Source organism: Pristiophorus japonicus, chromosome 8 (genome assembly GCF_044704955.1).
Source record: "Pristiophorus japonicus isolate sPriJap1 chromosome 8, sPriJap1.hap1, whole genome shotgun sequence".
NCBI lineage: Eukaryota > Metazoa > Chordata > Chondrichthyes > Pristiophoridae > Pristiophorus > Pristiophorus japonicus.
The window spans coordinates 5,852,872-5,879,235 of record NC_091984.1 but is presented as its reverse complement, the minus strand read 5'-3'; the positions used below and the strand labels follow the sequence as shown (position 1 = coordinate 5,879,235).

General features: G+C 48.9%; 1 protein-coding gene across 1 annotated transcript in view; it reads right to left on the bottom strand.

Annotated features, from left to right (window-relative positions):
* Window positions 1-14,371: 14,371 nt before the first annotated feature.
* The window catches only part of LOC139268004 (netrin-G1-like), a 36,964-nt gene continuing 24,971 nt past the window's right edge, over window positions 14,372-26,364 (bottom strand). Inside the window, exons 3-7 of the mRNA XM_070885969.1 lie at window positions 23,029-23,205; window positions 22,007-22,026; window positions 18,629-18,796; window positions 16,859-16,993; window positions 14,372-15,520 (exon numbers count right to left, since the gene is read on the bottom strand). Of these exons, the coding sequence (XP_070742070.1) occupies window positions 15,291-15,520; window positions 16,859-16,993; window positions 18,629-18,796; window positions 22,007-22,026; window positions 23,029-23,205 (730 nt within the window). The 3' untranslated portion in view covers window positions 14,372-15,290. The remainder of the gene's footprint in view (window positions 15,521-16,858; window positions 16,994-18,628; window positions 18,797-22,006; window positions 22,027-23,028; window positions 23,206-26,364) is intronic.

The window sequence follows — 26,364 nt, the reverse complement described above, 5'->3', positions numbered from 1 at the left end:
ATGGCATGTTGGCCTTCATAGCGAGGGGATTTGAGTACAGGGGCAGGGAGGTGTTGCTACAGTTGTACAGGGCCTTGGTGAGGCCACACCTGGAGTATTGTGTACAGTTTTGGTCTCCTAACTTGAGGAAGGACATACTTGCTGTTGAGGGAGTGCAGCGAAGATTCACCAGACTGATTCCCGGGATGGTGGGACTGACCTATCAAGAAAGACTGAATCAACTGGGCTTGTATTCACTGGAGTTCAGAAGAGTGAGAGGGGACCTCATAGAAACGTTTAAAATTCTGACGGGTTTGGACAGGTTGGATGCAGGAAGAATGTTCCCAATGTTGGGGAAGTCCAGAACCAGGGGTCACAGTCTAAGGATAAGGGGTAAGCCATTTAGGACCGAGATAAGGAGAAACTTCTTCACCCAGAGAGTGGTGAACCTGTGGAATTCTCTACCACGGGAAGTAGTTGAGGCCAATTCACTAAATATATTCAAAAGGGAGTTAGATGAAGTCCTTACTACTCGGGGGATCAAGGGGTATGGCGTGAAAGCAGGAAGTGGGTACTGAAGTTTCATGTTCAGCCATGAACTCGTTGAATGGCGGTGCAGGCTAGAAGGGCTGAATGGCCTGCTCCTGCACCTATTTTCTATGTTTCTATGTTTCTATGCTTCACATACAATTAGAATGACTCCTTTTCTTGCTCCTATTGTCAGGTGTCAGCTGTGGCTCAGTGGGCAACAAACTCGCCTCTGGGTCAGAAGATCATAGGTTCAAGTCCCACTCCAGAGACTCGAGCACAGAATCTGGGCTCATACTCGGAGCACAATACTGAGGCAGTGCTGCACTGTTGGAGCGGCAGTACTGAGGGAGTGCTGCACTGTCAGAGGGACAGTGCTGAAGGCTTATGGGAGATGGAAAATGCATCTGTAACCTGTCTGAAGAAACTTCGGGGGATGGGACATGCCACACGACAAGCAGTTTGGAATTCAAATCGGAAGAGGCATGTTGAAGTACATCAGAGTTGGCCAATCAACGAAAGGGTCAAGTTATCTCTGGCCAAACACAACTGGACACGCGGCTATCATGCAGGCCCAGGTTGTTGTGAACTATAAAAATTGCAAGACAAAGGAATTGCCTTTCTCTAAGAATCGGATGTCATGAGCGAACATTTGGTAAGCCAGCAAGAAGAACCATTTGAGGGGTATGGTTAGGTCGAATTCATCATTCAATGGGCTATATATAAGCCAATAGGCATTAACCTTGTGAAGGGGTGTACATAGTTATTGCAAAAAGTTGGATTTGGTTTATTTGTATGTAAATTGTCTAACTAAGAGCATAAAAGTTTCTACAGGTACATAAAAAAGGAAAGGGTGGATAAAGTAAATGTTGGTCCCCTAGAAGATGAGACTGGGGAATTAATAATAGAGAACAGAGAAATGGCAGAGACGTTGAACAAATATTTTCTATCAGTCTTCAAGGTAGAAGACACTAAAAACATCCCAATAGTGGATAATCAAGGGGCTATAGGGAGGGAGGAACTTAATACAATCACTATCACGAATGAAGTAGTACTCGGTAAAATAATGGGACCAAAGGCGGACAGGTCCCCTGGACCTGATGGCTTACATCCTAGGGCCTTAAAAGAAGTGGCTGCAAAGATAGTGGGTGCAATGTTTTTAATCAACCAACATTCCCTGGATTCTGGGGCGGTCCCAGTGGATTGGAAAATCACAAATGTAACGCCCCGGTTTAAAAAAGGAGGCAGACAAAAAGCAAGAAACAATAAACCAGTTAGCCTAACATCTGTCATTGGGAAAATGTTCGAGTCCATTATTAAGGAAACAGTAGCGGCACATCTGGAAAAGCAGGAATCAATCAAGCAGAGTCAGCATGATTTTACGAAAGGGAAATCATGTTTGACAAATTTGCTGGAGTTCTTTGAGGAAGTAACAAGCAGGGTGGATAAGGGGGAACCAGTGTATGTGGTGTATTTGGATTTCCAGAAGGCATTCAATAAGGTTCCACATAAAAGGTTACTGCACAAGATGTACAGAATATAAGAGTAGGGAGGTTATGCTTAAATTGTACAATACTCTGATTAGACCACAGCTGGAGTACTGTGTGCAGTTCTGGTCGTCGTATTATAGGAAGGACGCGATTGCATGAGAGAGTGCAGAGGAGATTTACTAGGATGCTGCCTGGAATGGAGAATCTTAGCTATGAGGACAGATTGGATAGGCTGGGTTTGTTCTCATTGGAACAGAGGAGGCTGAGAGGAGACCTCATTGAGGTGTGCAAAATTTTGAGGGGCCTGGATATACTGGATAGCAAGGGCCTATTTCCCTTGGTTAGGGGTCAATTACGAAGGGGCATAGTTTTAAGGTGGTTGATGGAAGGTTCAGAGGGGAGTTGAGGGGAGGCTTCTTCAAACAGAGGGTTGTGGGGGTCTAGGACTCACTGCCTGGAAGGGTGGTAGAGGCAGAAACTTTCCGCACATTTAAAAGGTGCTTGGATGAGCAGTTGAAGTGCCGTAACCTGCAGGGTTATGGACCTAGAGCTGGTAAATGGTATTAGACTGGAGAACCTCTTGTTGGCTGGTGCAGATGTGATGGTAAGTACTGTAGGGAATCGAATACAGCCAGGGTAATCTCCTGGACTAGTTTCGATCGCCTGGATGGGTCGGAGAGGAATTCTCCCAGATTTTTTCCCCAATTGGCCTGGGTTTTTTATCTGGTGTATTGCCACTCACAGGAGATCACATGGCTGTGGTTGTGGGTGGGGGAAGTGTAGACTGTCGCGGTGTAAGGGGTGTTGAAGTTGTGTGGGGCGGACTGGTTGGGCCGGATGCCCTTTATCTTTCCACCATTTTCATTGTTCATAGCTTTATATGTAACCTTCAGGGCTGCTGACCGAGGGCCGTGTGGCTCTTTGTCGGCTGGCGCGGACATGATTTCTATGTTTCTAAGTTAAAAGTTCACAGAGTTGGGGTAATATATTAGCATGGATAGAGGATTGGCTAACTAACACAAAACAGAGCCGGGATAAATGGGTCATTTTCCGGTTGGCAAACAGTGACTAGTGGGGTGCCGCAGGGATCGGTGTTGCTTCCTCAACTATTTACAATCTATATCAATGACTTGGATGAGGGGACTGAGTGTAATGTAGGCAAGTTTGCTGATGATATAAATATGGGTGGGAAAGCAAATTGTGATGAGGAAACAACAAATGGCCCGCTGTACTGGAGTACTTTACAATTTTTCTCGATTTAAATTATTTTCTGCCAAAGTGGTTTACCTCACATTTGCAAAGGGATATAGACAGGCTAAGTGAGTGGCCAAAAATTTGGCAGATGGAGTATAATGTGGGAAAATGTGAGGTAAACCACTTTGGCAGAAAATAATTTAAATCGAGAAAAATTGTAAAGTACTCCAGTACAGCGGGCCATTGGGGTCCTTTTGCATGAAACACAAAAAGTTAGTGTGCAGATACAGCAGCTAATCAGGAAGGCAAATGGAATGTTGGCCTTTATTGCAAGGTGGATAGAGTATAAAAGCAGAGAAGTCCTGCTACAACTGTACAGGGTATTGGTGAGGCCACACCTAGAGTACGGAATACAGTTTTGGTCTCAATATATAACGAAGGGTATACTTGCATTGGAGGTTGTTCGGAGAAGATTCACTCGGTTGATTCCGGAGATAAGGAGGTTGACTTATGAAGGTAGGTTGAGTAGTTTGGGCCTATACACATCGGCGTTCAGAAGAATGAGAGGTGATCTTATCAAAACATATAAGATAATGAGGGCACTCGACAAGGTGAATGCAGAGAGGATATTTACACTCATTGGGGGAACTAAAACTAGGGGACACAGTCTCAGAATAAGGGGCTGCCCATGTAAAACTGAGATGAGGAGGAATTTCTTCTCTCAGAGGGTTGTAAATCTATGGAATTCTCTGCCCCAGAGAACTGTGGAGGCTGGGTCATTCAATATATTTATGCTGGCGATAGATAGATTTTTGAGCGTTAAGGGAATAAAAGGTTATGAGAAGGGGGCAGGGAAGTGGAGCTGAGTCCATGATCAGATCAGCCATGGTCTTCTTAAATGACAAAGCAGGTTCGAGGGGCCAAATGGCCTACTGTTGCTTCTATTTCTTAAGTTCTTATGTATAGAAGATTCAGAAACTAGGAAAATAACTGGCCATAAAAAGGGGAATTATTTGTTTAATAAACCCCGATATGGAACAAGAGGTGGAGGAAAGCGAGGAATCGGAAGACAGGACCCAGAACGGGAATGTAAGGCCTCCAGCTGAGGTGCCTGCGCATCCAGCGCCGAGGAACTCCATGTGGGAACAAAGGTTTGTGCCGCCTGAACAGGACGGCCAAACAGCGGCATTGCAAAAAGATTATGTGGCCCCCGATAACACGGCCCAGCTAAAAGATGTGGTTCAAGATTTACCGAAGCTGGAGATAAGGGGCGATCCTGAGCAGACGTTGGAGGATATTAAAATGGTGCAGAGAAAGGTTGAAAGGTTGTGAAACAGAATGGGCAGAAGGATCATGCAGAATCCAAAAAGAACTTCAAAGGGTTTGAGGATAATTTAGTGATACAATGAAGCATTGTGTTTGCTATATTTCATGATCCGAGAACGTGCAATGCCGATTGTTTAAAAGACGGGGAAAAAAGCAGATTTTTGGGGAGTGGAAGAATTTTTGTTTGTTTGAAAGTCTGTCTTTAAAAGAAAGTTTGTTATGTTTGTTTTAGCTCCACCCATTTTTATCCCTGTGGAAAAAGTAACGTATGGAATGTAGAGAAGTCCCTTTGTTCTACAAGAGATAAGGTTCGAAGTTAGTTGCTATGGTGATTGCTTAAAAAAAAAGCAGAATATAGTTTTAAAAAGTGAGATGTTGAGTGGAAACGCAGGCCATGGCAATTGTAAGCATATAGCAGAGAAAAGTTCTAAAAACTGCAGGGGGCAACAGATTTGGTTGCAGATACGGATTGCGATTTTCTGAATGTAAACAGAATGGGATTCAGTAGGAAGCATCAGAAATTGAAAATTGGTTTAAGGAAAAATGGATAAATAGTTATGACTAAACTCAAAGGAGGAAAGGGAAGATCTTATCTCTTTTCTACTGCTAGTGTTTTTCTTTGATGTTTCAATGTGAATATTAAAGTTTTAGAAAAGCATGCGCACTGTTTGTTTGTGTGGCCGTGGCTCCTCTCTTTTTGTCCAAGTGGCATTGGTTAGTTTAAGGTTGGAGTTATTGAGGTTAATTATCCTATTAAAAACAAGGCTTTTATTATGGCCATGGTGAAATTCTGGTTGCTGTAAATTATGTGAAAAGCTTTTAGTTCCGGACATGAGGCAATCACATCAATAACTGATAGTTTTTTTTAAATTCTGACCAATGTTTGACTAGGAAGGAAACGATCAATGTTACTGAATGTTTATAGGAACGGTCTTAGCAAATGTTAAAAGCACAGAGATGTGCAAAAGCAAATTACTGTTAACATTGTTTGACGAATACATTCAAGAATTAGTTTAATTTCAGGAGATTCATTGTTCTAATAAAAATTTGCATGCATCAGTAAAATATAAAATATAAAATGCAACTTACTCTTGCTGCAGCCCCCAAACGATTCCAGCGTTTACTGCACCGGTCAGCCCCCCTCGCCTCATGGGATACAGATGAAACCATGGCTGCAATCTTCACCCAAATTTTTCGGTAGACACGGGGTGGCGGTTTCCCATGCAGACCCTGTGTCAAATTGGCCCACCTTGCATGCACCTCATTGGCAAGGGCCTCGTTCGCCTCATCACTGAAGGGTTGAGCCCTTTTCCTCTCTGATTCAGTCTCCAAAGTAATTTTCAGAATGGATATACAAGTATACAATTATTTAGATAGAACTATTTAGATTTAACTTTGATTTTTCAAATGGAATCGCTGCAAATATATTGAGTCTAACTTTCCTGCTTCCTCCTCTCTCAATCACCTCTCTCTCTCTCTCTCTCTCTCTACCCCTCCCTCTGCCTTCTGAGCATGTGTGATGACCCGTGACCTTCCGAAATGCAGTAAAACCAGTCGGCAGGAAAAACAAAGTCTCCCACATGCGCTGAAGGCTGCTGCTCGGGAAGCTTTTGTCTTCCTCGTTCGGTGGGCGAAGGCAACATCGCCGAAAAATCCGATCGCCCATTCCACATCGCCGGCCTAAGGCCGAGTGGAAAATCGCCAAAAAAAATGGGGCATATACCGGCGATCAGTAAGGCTGGGAAGTCCTACATCGCTGGAACAAGGCCCATTTTTGGGGGCAATGGCCACCTAGTGGAAAGTCTAGCCCTTTTTTTAAAAACTTGATAAGCTGCAAGATGTGTGACTGAAGTTGACATTGATTGATTGAAGTCTGTTTTTGTCAGCTTTTGAAGAAGGAAGTTAACTCTTTTCACAAGCAGCTGTGAACTCTGTTTTAATTCAGTATGCGATTGAAATTTTAAAGATATTGGAAATTTTCTTAATTTCAGAGAATATTTGCCCCATTGAGTAGAAGGAATTTTATGATCATGGTACAAATTAAATCCTTCGGGCTAGATTTTACACTTTAGTGCAGATTGCCCAAAATGGGCATTATTTCCGGCATGGGTGGTAAAAATGGGTTTTCAGATCGCCGGCTTGTCGCCATTCTCAAAGCCCCTAGTCTCCTTTTTGAAATTGGGCGTTACCGTGAGCGATATGAAATGGGCGGTAGCATTAAATCTCTCTGACCTTCTGCCGTAAAGCATCACCATCCTTAACAATGGCATGGCAATGCTCGATTCCCGCGGTCAAAGGTCATCATGACATGCGCAGAAGAGGAGAGAGAGAGAGAGAGGGAGAGGGAGCTGAGAGGAACTGAAGGCGTGTGTGGGTGTGGTGTGACTACTTTGGGAGGAGGAAGGGAGAGTTTAGAGTTTTAGAGCAAATAGGGGAAGAAAAATTAGCTGTTACCAGCCAGATATTTGCTCGAATTTGCCCTATAATGGAGGGAGAGGAGGAGGCATCACAGCATGCTGTAGAGACTGATGCTGGTGAGAGCACTGAGGTGGGAGAGGAGCACATTGGAGGGTGCAAAAGAGCGAGGCGGTTCCCGGACGATACAAATGTCTTCCTCCTGCAGGATGTCGTGACACGCTGGAGTGATTTTACCCAGGGAGCACGTGGGAAGCCCACCCAAAAGGCCTACCAGAAGATATGGACCGAGATAGCCGAGGTGGTCTCGTCGGCGACCAACGGAGTGCGTGAGGGTAACCAATGCCGTAAACAATGGAACGACCTTGTGGGATCTGCAAGAGTAAGTATTACATTTATTTTCATGTACTTATGTATTTATATAATTTGATTTGTAACAGTCATGAGAGATTATCAACAGATGTGAGGTCTTTCACTTTTACCGGGAATGTTGTATTCAAAGTCTGCGGTCAAGGTGAATGTCTTTTGATAAAGAATGATCATTATCATAATAATCATGATTACTTCTGTTGGTTATGTGTTGTGACAGTACCTAGCAATGATATCACGCAATGATCTCATGCCATGTCATCCTGTCACCTTTTACAGAAGAAGCTATCGATGATGAGGTCCATGCAGAGTCGAACGGGTGGGGGGCCACCAGTCCCAAGTGACATCACAGAGATGGAGGAGCAGGTACTCACTCTTATGGGAAAGCACACCCAGACAACCACGGACGCATCTGCAGACCCTGAAGTGAAGTGATGTGAGTAAAGTTTACACCATTGCATGATGTAAAGCCAATAGATGCCACATCCACTCAAATCCAAACAATCATATAGGATAGATGATTTCTAAAATTATCCTAGAAATAATGCTGGCCAAATGAAAATCATTGCAATGCACCATGTGTTGATAGTCATGAAATGTGATGTCTGCGATGATTTTGAGGGCGGTGGTGCTTTTGTCATGCATATGATGTGTGTAGCGCTGGAATCACCTTGTGACTCTAGCACCCCTTCTCCTCTAATAATCTCATTTGTGTTTTGCAGCTCAGCCAGCAGCACTAGACCACCAAGCCTGGAAGGTGAGGGTGTGGGGCCGGACTCACCGGACGATCCTACATCTGGTGCTGAGGAGCTCAAATTCTCGCCCATCAGTCCGCTGTGTCTGTTCTCTATGGATGAGAGCGTGGACTTCGAGGAACCTGCATCGTCATGCTCCAGAAGCCATTCCACCCCAAGGCCATCTAGAGCTCCTCGGGTCATTCCTGCCTCCACTCTTGTGATACCAGTCCCAAGCACCTTGCCACAGGGCACCCCATTTGTCCCCAGGACAGCGCCGACCCCGCGGAGGTATCGTGGACGCAGCAGGTCTCATCCACGAGCATGGCATGAGAGCGGATTGATCATACAGTTGTCCAGGAGGACTGTAGACATTGGTGACCAGCTCCTCGATGCATTGGGGGGCATGTCCCGACAGCTGGCCACCATGACTGAGTACGTTCTGCAGATGGCGGAGGCCCTGGAGGTGATAGCCAGGAACACTGCTGGCATAGGCCTCCTAGTGGTCCCGGAGCGCGGCATTCCACCCCTAGATTCCGCACCATCACTGTGAATGACAGATGAGAGACAGGACCAGATCCTGTTTCTGGATCAGAGAATGTTCTCCCCGAGGCATCCCCCGCTCCCATACCCATGCAACCACCGCCTCTGCCTTTATCCCCAGCAATGAGGCACCACCTGAGGACCTCTTCGGCCAGGCGGCGTGCAGCGAGGAGGGGTAGAGGTGGGGAGAAGAAGGGGCGGGCGGAAGGAAAGTGAGGTGCATGTCCGCAGGTGATGGCTGTGTTATATCTCCATCTGGGTGTATGCAATTTCTTGTAATGTAAGGGGAGAGAGGACCACCCTCCTGCTTTACATTTGTATTCTGTGTTGCTCGACATGTTGACTATTTGATTGATGTCAATGGTGGAAAAAGTGAGGTGTGGGGTGTTTTTGCCCATGATACTTATGATTTTAGACCAATGTTGGTATAAAAAATGTTTTATTGAACATAACCTTGTTGCGCATTTTTTCAGATAACTGAACCGTTACACACTGGTGATTCCTTAATATGAAAGGGTTAAATAAAACTTAACTTCAATCAACATAAACTTAAACTGGCACCAAGGTGATGGCCACCTTTGATGGTGGTGAGCTGCACACACACAGCAATGTTCCTTCAGGACAATCGTTCAGATATCAGCTTCTCACGTCAGAGTCTTGCAGCTATGTAGCACCACGGGCCCTTTCCTGCAGTCTGCAGGGAGTTGTGGGCGTGGTTGCATAGACAGCCTGATTGTCTGGCCCTTGGTCAATGTCCAGGCACTCGTTGTCCTTTTCCTCTCTCTCCTGAGGTGGAGCATCAGTTCCTTCTGGCAATTCTTGTCCCCTCCTGATAGCCAGGTTGTGCAGCATGGAGCACATGACCACACATTTAGCTACTTGCTCAGTGTTGCATTGTAGCTCCCCTCCTGAGTGGTCCTGACATCTGAAGCGCTGCTTAAGCACAGTTATTGTTTTCTGGACCACAATGCATGTGTCTCTGTGGCTCTGGTTGTATCGCTTCTCGGCCTCGGTGTGGGTGTCACACAGCGGGGTCATCAGCCAGGTGGCTAATGTGAGCCTCATCGAAGCTGCCCGGGTATTTGACATTCACTGCCATTATGATCTGGCTGTGGTCGACAACCAGTTGGACCTTCAGGGAGTGAAATCCTTTTCTGTTATGAAAAAGGTCTGGGTCCTGAGAAGGTGGCCGCATGGCGATGTGAGTGCACTGTATTGCTCCCTGCACCCAGGGGAACTTAGCAATTCAGTAAAATGCTCCAGCCCTGTCAGTCTGAGCCTCTGTGGTCATGGAGAAGCTGATAAAGTCCATCCTTTGTGCATACAGAGCCTCCGTGACCTGCCTAATGCAGCGATGGGTGGCATGGTGAGACAGAGAGGAAATCTCGACGGCGGAGGCCCAAAAGGAACCAGACACCGAGAAAGACAGTGCCGCAGTAACCTTGACCTGACCGACACTGATGTCCTGATGGCAGGCTGCATATGTGGCCCGATGAGCTCACACATTTAATTTATCACCACCTTGTGGAAGCGCAGTCTCCGAAGGCAGGTGTGCTCGGACACGTCGAAGTAAGATCTCTTTTCCCTGTAAGCACGGGGTGTGTATGGTCTGGACCGCCTCCTCATTCTTGCACGTCTTAAATTGGGCAAATAATGAAGTGCATCACACATTGAGTCATTTGCCCTCTGCAGGATCTGTGTATTAATCGATGCAGGCTGAGCAATGGCTGGCCCCATTGCAATGAAAGTATGATAGCGATTGATCACAAGCAATAATTTCCTCACTAAAACACTGGGACACTGGCACACTGAGACACTGAGACACTGAAAGCCCCAATTGTTCAGTCTGAAAATATGTCTGTTGAGATGGTCACTTCACCCGAGAAGAACTCCAGAGTCAATCCAAATTTCCCCGAAGTTGAAGCCATCTTTTGAATGAAGCAACCTGCGATTTAAAAAATGGCGCCCACACCACTGTGATTCGTTCAGAAAAGTTCCACTTTTTTTTAAAGCAGTGTTTTGGCGAGCGATATTGTGGGCGAAATGTGTGCGAGGTGGTGAAAGTGACGCTAGGCGATCTCCTGGGTGTTAGTTTTGGCAAATGTGATCTTTACGACAAAAAAATGTAGGCGGTCGATATTATTGAATCTCGGTGTTAATTACGTGCAGAAAGTAATGCTGGGCGATATTATAGGCGTAGATTTCACACATTCTGATGATTCCGCCCAAAAAAAGTGGGCAGGCTGTATTATTTTTTTCCTGGCGTTACGCAGATGGGGAAAGTAACGCTTGCCGATAAATGTCCGAAAAATGTCCGTCAGTTTCCATTTTGTGGCTAAATGGGCAGTATCTGGGCGTTATACATCATTTCAGCAGTAAAATGGATGTTAAGTGCGCATTGTGCATGCCAAAAAAGTGAAAAATCCAGCCCCATGGCTCTTAAGCAGAGTCACAATGGATTCCCTGTTTCTTTGGTTTTAAGTAGGTGACCATCGGGGGGATAGGGTGGAATTGGCAATGTTGTTTAAAGGGGTTAGTGGATTGCGCCTGAGGGATATCGGGAGGGCACACCACCTTAACCGACTACACCCAGCCCCGAGTAAACCTCAGGAGTGGGAGGTGGGATTCCAGGAAATGGAACAAAATGATGCAGCGTGGGAATGTTTGAACCCCTGTACATGGGACTATATATTATCATTGATGAAGCTAGTCCCGTAGTATATGTAGTCCGGTTATCCAAGAGAATTAAATAGTTTTAAATCAGCCATTGTGTTGTAAAATCTCAGTTTTCTTAAGTGTTGGGGGCCACAATTGCCTCTTTCCTTAAGGCCTGTAATCCCCGAAAATCAGCGGCCATGCTGCGGAGTGAAGTGGCCGCTGACTTTTCATGGAACGGCCGCTGATAGCCCAATTGCCCTCCCGAGGTTTCCCGGTGGTGCTCCCATTCCCCCCCTTACCGCTCTGCTGCTGCCGATCGGTGTTAAGCACGTCATCACGGGTTTGGCTGGGCCACCAAAAGGCAAGCCTGGCCCGGCCCGGCCGGAGCCCTCCCTGGTGGCCCAGTGGGCCGAAGTTTTAAAAGCGCGGAGCCTTTCCCCTTTAAGTGAAGGGGAAAGTCGCGGTGATGCAGCGCGTGATGATGTCATTGCGGCAGCCACTCCCCCCACAACTTCCACCCCTCAGTTGCTGTCACTGCCATGTTTCTGTCCCTCAGGTGTTGTCACCGCCCCCATTATAACCGACTTCCAGATCAAAACAAAAAAATCCAAGGGGTCGAATGTCACGCAAGAGGCAACCTGACCGCAGCTGGAGTAAAAAAACATGGAAACGGGGTTTCGGGTGCGGGGAAATTCCTACCCCCTGGTGTTTGAAACCCGTACAGTACTGAGGGAATGCTGCACTGTCCTGTTTATCCTCTCAGGTAGATGCAAAATTCATTTACAGCCAATTAAATACATTTGAATTGTAGTCACTGTTGTAATGTAGGAAATGCGGCAGCCAATTACACGCACAGGAAGCTCCCACAGCCATGGTTGCCACCCTAGTGCTGTCCTTCCCCATTCCTGTCCGGGGTCAGATGGCTCAATTTCACAGAGTGCAGCAATCCCAAGCTGTCAATAGGGCCTTTTCTCTGCCGCACGGTATTATGGGAAGGCTGGGCTGCCATCGCCGCCTCCATTGAACGGGCTCCTGGACCCTTCAAACACGGCAGCCGAAACCCCCGAGGAAAACCTCCATCTCCTGCTGGCCGCTGTACCTCCTCTTCCAGCTGAACCCCTGTCCTCATCCCCTCGCCCCCTGAACTCCTTCCTCTCAGCTCGTCCCCTGCACACTCTCCTCTTCTCCTCCCTTTCCCCCTCCCTCCCTCCCCTTCTCCCCTCCCGTACCCCCTCTCCCTATTCCCCGCCTCCCACCCCCTCAATTCCCCCTCCATAGATCACCTCCCCCCTCCCTCCCCACCCAACCCCCCCTTCCCCCTTCACCCCTCACCCAACCCCTCCACCCCTGTCCCTCCAACACACAGCTCAGACCGGTGAGTCTGACCCACGACACTTGCTGCAGGAGCATTTATGCTTGTTCAGTGTAAAGGGATGAGTCCTTTGCTGGATCTTAGGACACTTGCCTCAGGTGAAAACTCCGATTCTTTGATGCAGCAAATTGCAGTTACAGAGAAATCTGTGCCCAGGAAAATCAGACCCAGAAAATGGTCTCATTGTTCCCATCTCTGGGAGTTCCACAGTGACAGATATATTCACCAACACAAACCGCGATTCATACACAAACTACATCGCAACTTGTGGGATTGCAAGAAAATAACTTCCATCTTATACAAAAGAATCAATAAACGCACTGACGATCCGATCGCTGCTCAGGATTATTTCCACATGGGACTGATGCAACCCCCGTGGATAGGCCAGGATCGGAGCCGGATTTCAGAAGGAGGAACTCGGGGGAAGCGATTACACAAAAACCCAGCGACCAGGATCACTGCAACGCTCACTGAAGCCCAGGCTGTAGGCCGCTCGAAGTCCCCTTCACATCACGATACACCGAGAGCGAGGCCTGGTCCCCACTCAATAACCCTCGCAGGGAGGGAGAGGGAGTGAAGTAGGGAGTGACGGTGAGATGGAGGGAGAGGGAGGGAGGGACAGTACGTGGGAGAGGGAGGGAGAGATGGAAGAGGGAGAGGGAGTGAGTGAGTAATGGAGGAAGGGAGGGAAGGGGAGAGGGAGGGAAGGGGAGAGGGAGGGAAGGGGAGAGGGAGGGAAGGGGAGAGGGAGGGAAGGGGAGAGGGAGGGAAGGGGAGAGGGAGGGAAGGGGAGAGGGAGGGAAGGGGAGAGGGAGGGAAGGGGAGAGGGAGGGAAGGGGAGAGGGAAGGAAGGGGAGAGGGAAGGAAGGGGAGAGGGAAGGAAGGGGAGAGGGAAGGAAGGGGAGAGGGAAGGAAGGGGAGAGGGAAGGAAGGGGAGAGGGAAGGAAGGGGAGAGGGAAGGAAGGGGAGAGGGAAGGAAGGGGAGAGGGAAGGAAGGGGAGAGGGAAGGAAGGGGAGAGGGAAGGAAGGGGAGAGGGAAGGAAGGGGAGAGGGAAGGAAGGGGAGAGGGAAGGAAGGGGAGAGGGAAGGAAGGGGAGAGGGAAGGAAGGGGAGAGGGAAGGAAGGGGAGAGGGAAGGAAGGGGAGAGGGAGGGAGTGAGTGAATGGCAAAGGGAGGGATGGAGGGAGGGAGAGGTTGGGAGTTGGAGGGAGTGAGTGAGGGAGGGAGGGATGGAGTGAGGGAGAGGGATGGAGGAACAGAATGAGTGAGTGAGAGGGAGGAATGTAGAGGAAGGGAGGGTGAAGGATTGAGTAAGACACGGAGAGAAGGAGGGAGGGAGAAGGGGATGAAGGAGGGAGGGAGAAGGGGATGAAGGAGGGAGAGAGGGAGGGAGAGCGAGAGTGACAAAGGGAGGGAGGGAGCGAGATAGAGAGAGACAGAGGGAGGGAGAAGTAGGAGTTGAAGGGAGTGAATGAGGAAGGGATGGAGTGAGGGAGAGGGAAGGAGGGACAGAATGAGTGAGCGAGAGGGAGATGGAGGGGGAGGGAGGCTGAAGGATGGAGTAAGCCACGGAGAGTGGGAGGGAGGAAGGGAGAGAGAGAGAGAGGGAGGGAGGGGGAGAGAAAGAGAGAGAGAGAGAGAGGAAGAGAGAGAGAGAGGAAGAGAGAGAGGAAGAGAGAGAGAGGGAGGGAGGAAGAGGGAGGGAGGAAGAGAGATGGAGGAAGAGAGAGGGAGGAAGGGAGGGAAGGGTTGAGTGGGATGGAGTGACGGAAAGAGGGAGAGAGAGATATAGAGAGGGGAGGGGGGGAGAGGGAGAGAGAGAGGGGTAGAGGGATGGTGGGAAGGGAGAGGAAGCGAGGGTATGAGGGAGGGTGTGAGGGAGGGAAGGAGTAAGGAAAGGTGGCAGGGAGTGAGAGAGAGGGACAGAGAGTGACAGGAAGGAAGTAAGAGAGGGAAGGAGGGAGGGAGAGCGGGAGAGATGAACACAGAGTGAGGGAGAGAGGGACGGAGAGAGAGAGGGATGGAGAGGGGGAGAGTGAGTGAGGGAGGGAGGGAGTGGATGGAATGAGAGTGATGGAGTGTAACATGCGAGTGAGGGAGGGAGTGAGGGAACACTGCACTGTCGAAGGTGCCGCCTTTTGGATGAGATGTTAATCCGAGGCCCCATCTGCTCTCTCAGGTGGATGTAAAAGATCCCATTTCACTATTCGAAGAAGAGCAGGGGAGTTCTCCCCGGTGTCCTGGCCAATATTTATCCCTCAACCAACATCACTAGAACAGATTGTCTGGCCATTATCACATCGCTGTTTGTTGAAAAAGTCCTCCATTGTCTGTGAGGCGCTTTGGGCCGTCCTGAGGTGGTGACAGGCGCTGTAGAAATGCAAGTCCTTTCTTTCTGTCTTTGTCCCAAAGCTGGACATGGGCCGAGCGGCTGGCGATTACAGAATGAATATTAGCAGCTGCCTCGGCCCCGCGGGGAGTGCGAGAGTCCAGTCCCCACTGACTGCCCATTCCTTCCGGGCTCTCAGATCCAGTCGGGCTGGGTGGGCTCCGGCCTCGGTTCCAGTTTGCCTTTCCCGGGGGGTGGGGGAGGGGAGCGTGTTTTACCGGCGATGCAGTAAACGTTGGATTCTCCTGCACTCTTCTCAGCTTCCCGTGAGAGACCATGGCGCTGGAGGCCGGTCAGAGCGGCGGGCGGCCGTTAGCGGCGGTTAGCAGCACAGTCAGCGACAGCAGCACCTGGTGTAAGGTGGGGTCCCGCGGGGATTGGGAGACACACCCTCCCACTCCCTCCCCACACTGGCCTTTCTCACACAGGAGCCCGGTGTAGGGAGCGGGGCACACACACCTCCCATTGTCCTCACACACTCCTCCGTTCTCACACCGCGTCAGCAAGTTATCGCACACGCCCGCTGCAAGAGGCCAGAGAAAAGAAAGGTCAGCTCATTGAAAATCTCCCCAGGTTACAGATTGTTCCAACCGTCGCCGCTCCCAGGATCACACTGTCACAGCAACATTTTATTAGAGAAACATCCAGAAACCGAGAATATAACAAAGAATAGTCAGCCCGGGTTCCAAAAGGGAAAACGGAGAGGTGAGAAAAGAAGTGAAGAAACAATTAGGAAAGAGGAAGTAGAGAATTCAATGATCACGGAATATCAAAAGCAACAGTAAAGTATTCAACAGACACATAAATAACAATGAGGGAATGAGGATCGGGAGAGGGCCACTGAGGGACACACACGATAAACTCACAGGTAATGACAGCAAAATGGCAGAAATATTCAATAATTACTTTGCCTCAGCATTTACCAGCGACACCAACATGGTGGACATGACATTAGAAGAAGAGATCAAAAAGTTATAAAGAGATTTAAGATAGAAAGGGTGGGATAATTGATAAACTGATCAAACTTAGAGACGGTAAAACCCCAGGTCCAGATGGATTGGATCTACGCATTTTAAAAAGGAGTTGTGGAAGAGATAGCAGAGGCACTGTTGCATATATATAAAGATTCATTAGAAAAGGGAATAGTGCCAGAGGACTGGTGGAGAGTTAATGTGATTCCTATATTTAAAAAGGAGATAGAACCTATAGAACAATTAGCTTAACGTCGGTGCTAGGAAAGATAATGGAATCTTTACTCAAAGATGTAACAGAAAATCATCGAGACACTGAAAATATAATAAAGAGTAGTCAGCACGGATTCTAAAAGGGAAGGTCATGCTTGAACAAACTTATTCAATTCTATGAAGAAGTACCATAAAAGGATCGATAAAGGTAATGTAGTAAATACAATATATTTGGAATTTTGTTTACGCAGCGTGTTGTTGTGGCCTGAAATTCGTTGCCTGAAAGGGCAGGGGGAGCAGATTCAATAGTAACTTTCAAAAGGGAATTGGATAAATACCCGAAAGGAAAAAATTATCAGAGCTATGGGGAAAGAGCGGGGAGTGGGACTAATCGGATAGATCTTTCACAAAGCCAGCACAGACACGATGGGCCGAATGGCCTCCTCCTGTGCTGTGTGATTCTATGAAATGCCCCTCACTGTACTCCAGACCTCCCTTTGCGAGGAACAGTGCCACTAATTGTGCGGCAGGTGATGGGAGAGTCCAGGAGGGTTCACTCACTAAAAGCCTCTGTGTTTCGCCCCACGGTATCTCTGCTATCGGATACTCTGCTGACCCTGACACACAGAAGCCGGGGCCGAGTGAGGGGAGGGGCTGGTGCTGGAATGGTTACTTACCTCGACAGCCTCTGTGCCAATAATATCCGGGCAGGCACTTGTCACACTTGGGCCCTGTCGCCCCCTCCTTACACTCACAATATCCCGTGTCATTACAGCGATGGTGGAGCGAGCCATCAGAGTGACACTCACAGTCTGCAGAAACAAGACAAGACACACACTGCACATGGCTGTTCCCAATAAAACACAGCGACACAACCTCAGCGACAGGAATGAGTGCGAGCCGGGACAAGGGAGGCTCGGACTGTGGGGGTGGAACAAGTCTCCAACACTTTACAAACAGCTTCAATCCTCCACATACTGACTGCACACGGCCTGTGTTCCACTCCCTGGGGCGATTGCAAAGAATTTACACAGGTTAACAAGGCCAGATAAAGCAAACCCAGCACTGGTTCATCACTACACGATAGAATTCACAAGCACAGAAGTGATGTTGAACTTGTATCGGACCTTGGTTAGACTGCACTTGGAGCACTGTGCACAGTTCTGGTCTCCATATTATAAGAAAGATATCGCGGCACTGGAGAAGGTGCAAAAAAAGATTTACAAGGATGATACCAGAACTGAGAGGTTATACCTGTCAGGAAAGGCTGAACAGGCTGGGGCTCTTTTCTCTGGGAAAGTGATATTGAGGGGTTACCAAATACAGGTCTTTAAGATCATGAAAGGTTTTGATTGGGTAGACATAGAGGAGATGTTTCCACTTGTGTGGGAGAGACCAGAACTAGGGACCATAAATATAAGATAGTCATTAATAAATCCAATAGGGAATTCAGGACAAACTTCTTTACCCAGAGAGTGGTGAGAATGTGGAACTCGCTACCACAGGGAGTGGTTGAGGCGAATAGCAGAGATACATTTAAGGGGAAGCTGGATAAACACATGAGGGAGAAAGGAACAGAAGGATATAGTGATCGGGTGAGATGAAGAGGGGTGGGAGGAGGCTCGAATGGAGCATAAACACCACATGGACCTGTTGGTCTGAATGGCCCGTTTCTGTGCTGTACATTCTGTGTAATTGTGTGTGTGCAGAATGGGAGGAGATGAGGAAATGGAGAGAGAGGATTGTTGGTGGACAGTGGGGGGGGGGGGGGGGCGGAGGGGCAACATTGAGCAGAGGCGAGCGACGCTGCTACGATGCAGGATGGTCGTTTACCGAGAGTACAAACAACATACACATTCCTGAAAAACACTGGAAACAGGGAGGCAATGATTAAATCGTCAAAACACAGCTCTTCGATTTACCTCAACAAAGAAAGGGCCAGGCCTCATCGCTAGTGAAATGCTGGACCAGGCCTCATCGCTGGGGGAAGCCTGGACTAGGCCTCATCGCTGGGGAAAGGTTGGACCATGCCTCATCGCTAAGGAAAGATTGGGTCGGGATCTAGTCACTGGGGAAAGGTTGGGTCAGGGTCTAGTCACTGGGGAAAGGTTGGGTCGGGGCCCAGTCACTGGGGAAAGGTTGGGTCAGGGTCTAGTCACTGGGGAAAGGTTGGGTCAGGGCCCAGTCACTGGGGAAAGGTTGGGTCGGGGCCCAGTCACTGGGGAAAGGTTGGGTCAGGGTCTAGTCACTGGGGAAAGGTTGGGTCAGGGTCTACACTGGGGAAAGGTTGGGTCGGGGCCTAGTCGCTGGGGAAAGGGGAGCTGATTTCTGACACCCCTTTGCTCAGCCCTATTGAAGGAATTTTCTTTGTTTGTTTATCTTGTCTTGGACTGAAAGCAGAAGGGGGAAGGAAGGAGGTGAGAGCAGAGATTGTACCAGGAACTGACCTAGACAAACGTTGTGGTGGTCCAGCTGTGCTGAAGGGTTTCGGTGGTAGCCCAACCGGCATAACTGGCAGTGCCGGCCTCGAGTGTTGTGCTGACAGCTCACGCAAATAGCGGTGGTGAGCAGCTCGAGGTAACTGCACCGGTTCGAGTGGCCGAAGCATTCGCAGGCTGGCAAGGGAAAGACAGAGAGTGTAGACGGGATGTAGTCGGGATACAGACGGGACACAGATTGCGAGAGGGTCACATGCTGCAACAATGAGAGGTTGGGAGAAAATGGTTGGAATGGGAGGGAGGGAGGGCACACTGAGGCGTTTAGCAGTGAGGGGAGAACAGCAGACTCCAAGCTAGTTGCGGTTTGCATTCAATCAGGCAAACGGCAATGGATGGTCCCAATCCTGGGTTTGTAGAGTCCTGTGCCAGGGTTTATACTGTACTGCCAAGTTAGGGGTCTTTCAATTGTGGCTCAGTGGGCAGCAGTCTCGCCTCGGAGCCAGAAGGTCGTGGGTTCAAATCCCAGTCCACAGACTCGAGCCCATAATCCAGACCGGCACTCACAGTGCAATACTGAGGGAGTGCTGCATTATCAGAGATACAGTAATGAGGGAGCGCTGCACTTTCAGAGGGGCAGTACTGAGGGGGTGCTGCACTGTCGGTGGGGCAGTACTGAGGGAGTGCTGCACTGTCGGAGGGGCAGTACTGAGGGGGTGCTGCACTGTCAGAGCGGCAGTACTGAGGGACCATTATATAAATGCAATCCTTGCTTTCTCTTCCTATGCTGAGCCAGTCGCTTTGTTTGAGAGCTCCTACCTTGCTCTGGGTTCACGACCTCTGGTGATGAGATTCATGGCCGTATGTGATCGAGCTTTGGGTGAGCTGCATGTGTCGGGGGAAATCAGCAATTATTGATCCCAGCTGGAGAACAACGCGCGGGTTGAACCGAACATCTGTAATGTGCACATACACATCGAGAGGAGACCGTCCGGGACTGCAAGATGGGCCGAGAGTCAAGCAAACAGACATTTCCATCTCCGCCTCACCACCATTCAGACAGAAACTGACACCGAAACACAGGAGGAGATAATGGGACAGGTGACCAAAAGCTTGGTCAATTAGGTAGGTTCTAAGGAGTGTCTTAAAGAAGGAAAGAGAGGTAGAGAGGATTTAGGGAGGGAATTCCAGAGCTTAGGGCTTGACAGCTGAAGGCACGGCCGGCAATGCTGCAGCGATGGGAGTGAGAGATGCTCAAGGGCCAGAATCGGAGGAACACAGAGATCTTGGAGGGTGTAGGGCAGGAGGAAATTACAAAGTTAGGGTGGATTGTAGGGCTTGAGGAGATACAGGGATAGGGAGGGGTGTAGGGCGGGAGGAGGTTACAGAGATAGGGAGGGGTGTAGGTTACAGAGATAGCGAGGGTTGTAGGGTTGTAGGGGGAGGTGGTTACAGAGATAGTGAGGGGTGTAGAGTGGGATGGGATTACAGCACCAGGGAAGGGTGTAGGGTGGGAGGGGGTTACAGAGATAGGGAGGGGTTCAGGTTGGGAGGGGATTGCAGATATAGGGAGGGCTGAGACCACAAAGGGATTTTAACGCGAGGATGGGAATTATAAATTGGAGACGTTGCTGGACCAGGAGCCAATGTCAGCTCAATCAATCGCTTCTCTGGTTCTGCTCACTGACCAGGCCATCGCTCAAAGTGGATCGGTCGCTAATTAGCGGGAATCTGGTCCGCGGAGCGAGGGTTTAATGGGGTGAGGATGGTGACAGGTTATTGTGGAATTTTGGTACATTCGAGTAGGTTGAGGGTGTGAAAGGCAAACTGTGTAATGCAGGATGTGACTGAACCGCCCTGTTATTATTCAGCATGACTGAATCCAGCAACAAGACGCTCAATAATTCAGTGCAACATGAAAATTCATCGCCAGGCATTAGAACTTGTTTATCTTCAGTTCAGTTTGTGTCGGTGGGAAAGGTTTTGAGTGTCTGTTTCTTCCTGTAGGTTCTGGCTGTACCTGGGCAGGAAAGGGGTAGGATTGGGGTCAAAGTGTAACGTTTCATAGAAGCCCAGGGTGCCCCAGACCCCCAATCACAGTCACTTTGGGGAGTTATGGTTACTCCCGGTCAGTATGGGAAGTTATGGTCACTCCCGGTCAGTGTGAGGAGTTATGGTCACTCCTGGTCAGTGTGGGGAGTTATGGTCACTCCTGGTCAGTGTGGGGAGTTATGGTCGCTCCTGGTCAGTATGGGGAGTTATGGTCAGCCCCAGTCAGTATGGAGAGTTATGGTCACTCCCAGTCAGTATGGGTAGTTATAGTCACTCCCAGTCAGTATGGGGAGTTTTGGTCACTCTGGGTGTTGGTTTGGGAGTTCAAGGTGGCGGATGGTCTGGAATGACACGGACAGCATGCGAAGGATTAAATAAACGGGAACAAGTTAATGCAAAATCCAGGAACAAAGGGGAACAGATTGATGCCGAGACACTTAACCAGCTCCCATTCCTGTATCTGGAATAATGGGATTACAACAGGTCCCCATTGATCTCGGCCTCAGCAACCAATCGGCTTTCTACAAATCTTCCCTCCACTTCGCACTGAACGTTCTCACTGAGACAGAGTTAAGAAGCATTTTCCTCTCAGCTAAGATGTGCGTCGTATATATTACATCTTCCCTGCTTCATATCTGCTGTCCCGCTCGAGGAGATTATACTTTACTCCATAGATACATGGACACACAGCCTCCTGATCCCAGCCCTGCTCACACCCACACCTGTTCACACTCAGCCCCCGAACACACTCAGCCCCCATTCACACTCAGCCCCCATTCACACTCACTCCCTGTTCACACCTACACTTGTCCCTCGGTCAGTGGGCGATGAGGGAGGTTTGAGGGGAGCGGTTTGTCCCCGATACAGAAAAGGGGTCTTGGTCAGCAGGTCACAGGTCAGAGAGCGCAGAACTACTTACGGCCACTCGTGACGGTGTCAGGGAGGCCTGGAGAAGGAAACGGAAACAATGAGAGTTAGAGAGACGTCTGATTAACAATATTTATCGATAAACACACTACTACAACCCGTTACATGGAGTGTTCATGAGATCGATGTCACTCAAACTCACGAACAAAGAACACATTGGGGATTGTGTGCTGCATTCTCTGAGCGCTCACACCAGCCCTATGTGAGACCAGGTAGAGTTGCTGAAGTGCTCCCATAAGGTGAGCGTGAGGTTAATGCGTGGGTGCACTCCAACTATGGTGTGTAAGTAAGCAGGGTTAATACATAAGGACGTCATCACAGAGACCCCTCTCCCACTGCCCAGTCATGTCACTATCTGGATATTGATCTCGGGATATTCCACACACAGCAATGGCCACAGATGTCCCTCACAACCTTCACTTCCTGATCTGCTTCAGATATTGATTACACAGAGGCTTATTCTCCTCTCACCCTCCCCAGCTGTTCCCCAGATGTTCATCCAGCCATTAACATTCCATTCTCACATCAGTCTACACCTCAGTACTGGCTCTGTATCTGTAGGTGTGTCCAGAGTGAGCTTCCATCAAATTGAACCCCTGCGGCTATTCTAACCTCACCCTCTACATAATGCCAGTGATTCCCCCTCGCTCACTGACCCCGACATTACATTGATAGAGGGCTTCAAAATCAGGAAGGGTTTCGATAGAGTAAATAATGAGAACCTGTTTCCAGTGGCACTCTTTCTCACTTTCCTTATTTCTCTTTTTGTCTCCCACTTTCTTTTTCATTTCCTTTGTTAGCTCTCTTTTTCCCTCTCTTCTCTCCCCCCCACCAGAGGTCACAGATTGAAGGTGATTGGCAAAAGGACCAGAGGGGAGGTGAGGAGAGTTTATTTACGCAGCGAGTTGTTGTGATCTGGAATGCACTGCCTGAAAGGGCGGTGGGAGCAGATTCAATAGTAACTTTCAAAAGGCTGTGTGGAAAGAGCAGGAAGTGGGACTAATTGCATAATTCTTTGTTCTTTCTTTCCTTCTCTATATCTCTTCCATTCTCTCATTCTTAATTTCTTTCTCTCTTCTCTTACACTCTTTCTCACTTTCTTTATTTCTGTTTTTGTCTCCCACTTTCTTTTTCATTTCCTTTGTTAGCTCTCTTTTTCCCTCTCCCCCACCTCTCTCCCACTCTCTCCCTCCCTCCCTCTCTCACTCCCTCTCCTTCACTCCCACTCAGTGTGGAGCTGTGGCACACACTTTATTTCTGTCCCTGGCTCTGTCCAATCTCCAACTGTGAGCCCCTGTTCCCACATTAACACAGTCACAGACACCCATGGGGCTGTATTTTGGAGTCGATGTGTTGTCGGGAGTTGGGTTGAGAATGAAATGTGAAGGGAATCTAGCGCCGGCACTGGGCCGGGCCGGAGCAGCTCTGGTTACTCACAGACATTGGCCGTCCCTTTGGGGATTGGGAGGTACGAGCCCGCTCTCCACACTCGGCCTTGAAAGCCTTTCTTGCATCTCCCGCAGTCCGGCCCCGTCGTGTTGTGCTCGCACTCGCAACTCAGCTTCCCCTTCTCCCAGATACAGTTGTTGGCGTGAAGATTGCACTTACACCTGGCAAAAAACAAGGGCAAGCTGGTTTCAAATAAGCTGAGCAGCTGGGTTAGACTGGGGACTGCCCGCTCCGGGAGTCCGCTCTCCCTTTCCCAGCTTCGCTCTGCAAACACCAACATTTTTCTCCCAATTATTGCATTTCAAACCAGGCGGCAGGACAGTTTCTGGGTGTGTTTCCGCTGATTGATGATCAGATTCTGGGCAGCAACAAGAACAAGTTAGGAGAGAGTTTCTGATCAGCTCTAGCGTTCCAGGCCCCTCAAAGAAAGGGTTTGCATTTATGTAGCGCCTCTCAAAACCCTCAGCATCTCCCAGCAAAATAGATCATTGGCTGTAAAGTACCTTGTGACGTCCTGAGGGCGTGAAAGGTGCTATAGAAATGGAAGTACATTCTTAACAACAAAAACAACCAATTATAACAACAACCTGCATTTATATAGCACCTTTAACATAGTAAAATGTCCCAAGGTGCTTCACAGGAACATAAATCAGACAAAAAGTGACACCCGGACACATAAGGAGTTATTAGGGCAGGTGACCAAAAGCTTGGTCAACAAGGTAGGTTTTGAGGCATGTCTTAAAGGAGGAGAGAGAGGCGGAGAGGTTTAGGGAGGGAATTCTGGAGTTTGGGACTCAGGCAGCTGAAGGCACGGCCGCCAAAGGTGGGGCGATGGAAATCAGGGACGTGCAAGAGGCCAGAATTGGATGAGTGCGGCGATCTTGGAGTGGTGTAGGGCTGGAGAAAGTTACAGAGATAGGGAGGGGGAGGCCATGGAGAGATTTGAAGATAAGGACGAGAATTTTAAAATCCGCGTTTGCGGACCAGGAGCCAATGTTGGTCAGCAACAACAACAAATGACAACTACAACAACTTGCCTTTAGAGGGCACCTTTGACACAGTAAAACGTCCCAAGGTGCTTCACAGCAGTGTAAATCAGGCAGAATTTGAGCCCAAGACAAATGAGGAGGAGACACTCAGAGCACAGACTGAAGATGAAGACTGAAAGACTGATAATCTCCACCTTCCTTCTACTCCTGGCTCAGTCCCCACTTTCCCCATTTTCACCCAAACACCAAAGCGGCCAGATTGTCCCCAGCGTTTGCTCAGAAAGGGTTAAACCTGGGAATCTCTTCCAAGGTTTAAAGTGAAACCATTCGATCCCCGCTGGGCAAGGAGCAGCCGGGATTCCAGGTGTAAATGACTCGTCATTGATGATTGAGGAATCATTCAATATTAACTCTCTTACACTAAACACTGAACCAATACGGGCCACCTCTTTTGCTGGCTGTTTATAAATTCTCATTCATTCATTCATTTGAAGATTGAAATCCCTGTCGTGGTTCCAGTGTTAGTTCACCGTGAGCTACAGGTTCAGATCAGGTGAAGGAGCAACATTCAGTGAGAGAATGAGTGGCTTACACAACAAATTACTCTCCTTTTCCACACAAATCCCCAGGAAACGGGACAGGGAAACTGACAGAGAAGTGGATCTCAGTGATTCAGGATATAAAGAGGAAGCACAGTGTGAGATTTGGGATCAGTGGATAGATTCGCTGATCTACTTTACTCCGGACAATCCCACATTCCAAAAGATGAAAGGGTGGTGTTTACCCCCACCCCACACAGCGGGAACTCTGTCCCAGCTCCTCCCCTCCCCCAATCGCCAGCTCCTCACCCTCTGACCCTGGGAGTGAATCCCACAGCCTCACCACGCTCTGTGTGAAAACCTTTCTCCTGCCCCCTCCTCAATCTCTCACATTTCATCTTTCTCTGGCCCTTCATTCTAAAACAGAATGAACTGGTATTTCTACAGAGCATTCCACCTCCTCAGGACGTCCCAAAGCGTTTCACAGCCAATGAAGCACTTTTGGAGTGTAGTCTCTGTTGTAATGTTGGAAACTCAGCAGCCAATGTGCACACAGCAAGCTCCCACAAACAGCAATGTTTCCCTCCCGAAACCTCTCCGCGTCTCCCTCCTCTAAGACGCTCCTTAAACCAACATCCTTGACCAAACTTTTGGTCTCCAGTCCTAATATCTCCTTCTGTGGCTCGGTGTTAATTGTGTCTGATTTATGCTCCTGTGAAGCTCCTTGGGACATTTCACTACGTTAAAGGCGCTTTGTAAATGGCAGTTGTTTTTCAGCGATTTGGAAAGGCCCAACGTGCTGTGACGGTCTCTCTGCCATGAAACGTGAGAACGCTGGTGTCGGTGACTCTGTGCTAACAGCATCGAGCCGCTGTTTAACTCACTGCGAAGGTGAAGCTTCACAATCCGCACACTGAACGTTGAACATTCAGCAAATTGGCAGTTCTGGGCTCTGCTGAGCGAAGCAGAAACCCAGGCAGTTCCTTGGAGTCACATTAACGGCAGTGTAAACATTTTACTGCTCCTGGTCTCCAATTAGTGTCTGAAGATTCTCCGGGACTAAAAGCTGGAGCGAGCCTCCCAGAAGCTGAATGTAGAATAATGAGGGAATGGCTCGGAGCCCAGGAGATTGTGTGATGGGCCAATGGGAACTCACTGAGCCAGACTGAATATAGATTGAACACGAAGGGAGCGTTCAGTCACAATCATTCATCAAACCAGGAAGGGCTTTGATAGAGTAAATAGGGGGACACTGTTTCCCGTGGCAGGAGGGTCGGGAACCAGAGGGCACAGATTGAAAGTAATTGTTAAAAGGACCAGAGGGAGAGATGAGAAGAGTTTATTTCTGCAGCGAGTTGTTGTGATCTGGAATGTGCTGCCTGAAAGGGCGGTGGAAGAAGATTCAATAGTATCTTTCAAAAGGGAATTGGATAAATACCCGAAAGGGAAAGATTAACAAGGCTTTGGGGAAAGAGCGGGGAGTGGGACTAATTGGAGAGCTCTTTCACAGAGCCAGCACAGGCCCGATGGGCTGAATGGCTTCCTCCTGTGCGGTCTGATTCTCGGACTCTCTGAATCCTGATGAGACTGGAGCTCGGCAGTGTTGAGAGTAAAGGGACAGATTCTGCTCGCTCCGTGCTGCTCGATTGGCTGAACACGGAGCAGGAACTCGCTGACTCATCGCCAGCCAGCTAGCAGGACTGTGAAAGCTCGCTACCAAGCCCATCACCAGGGGCAGGGGGAGCTGGCACAGTGCTGGTCTGTGCACACTGTTACACAGCCATTCAGGGAA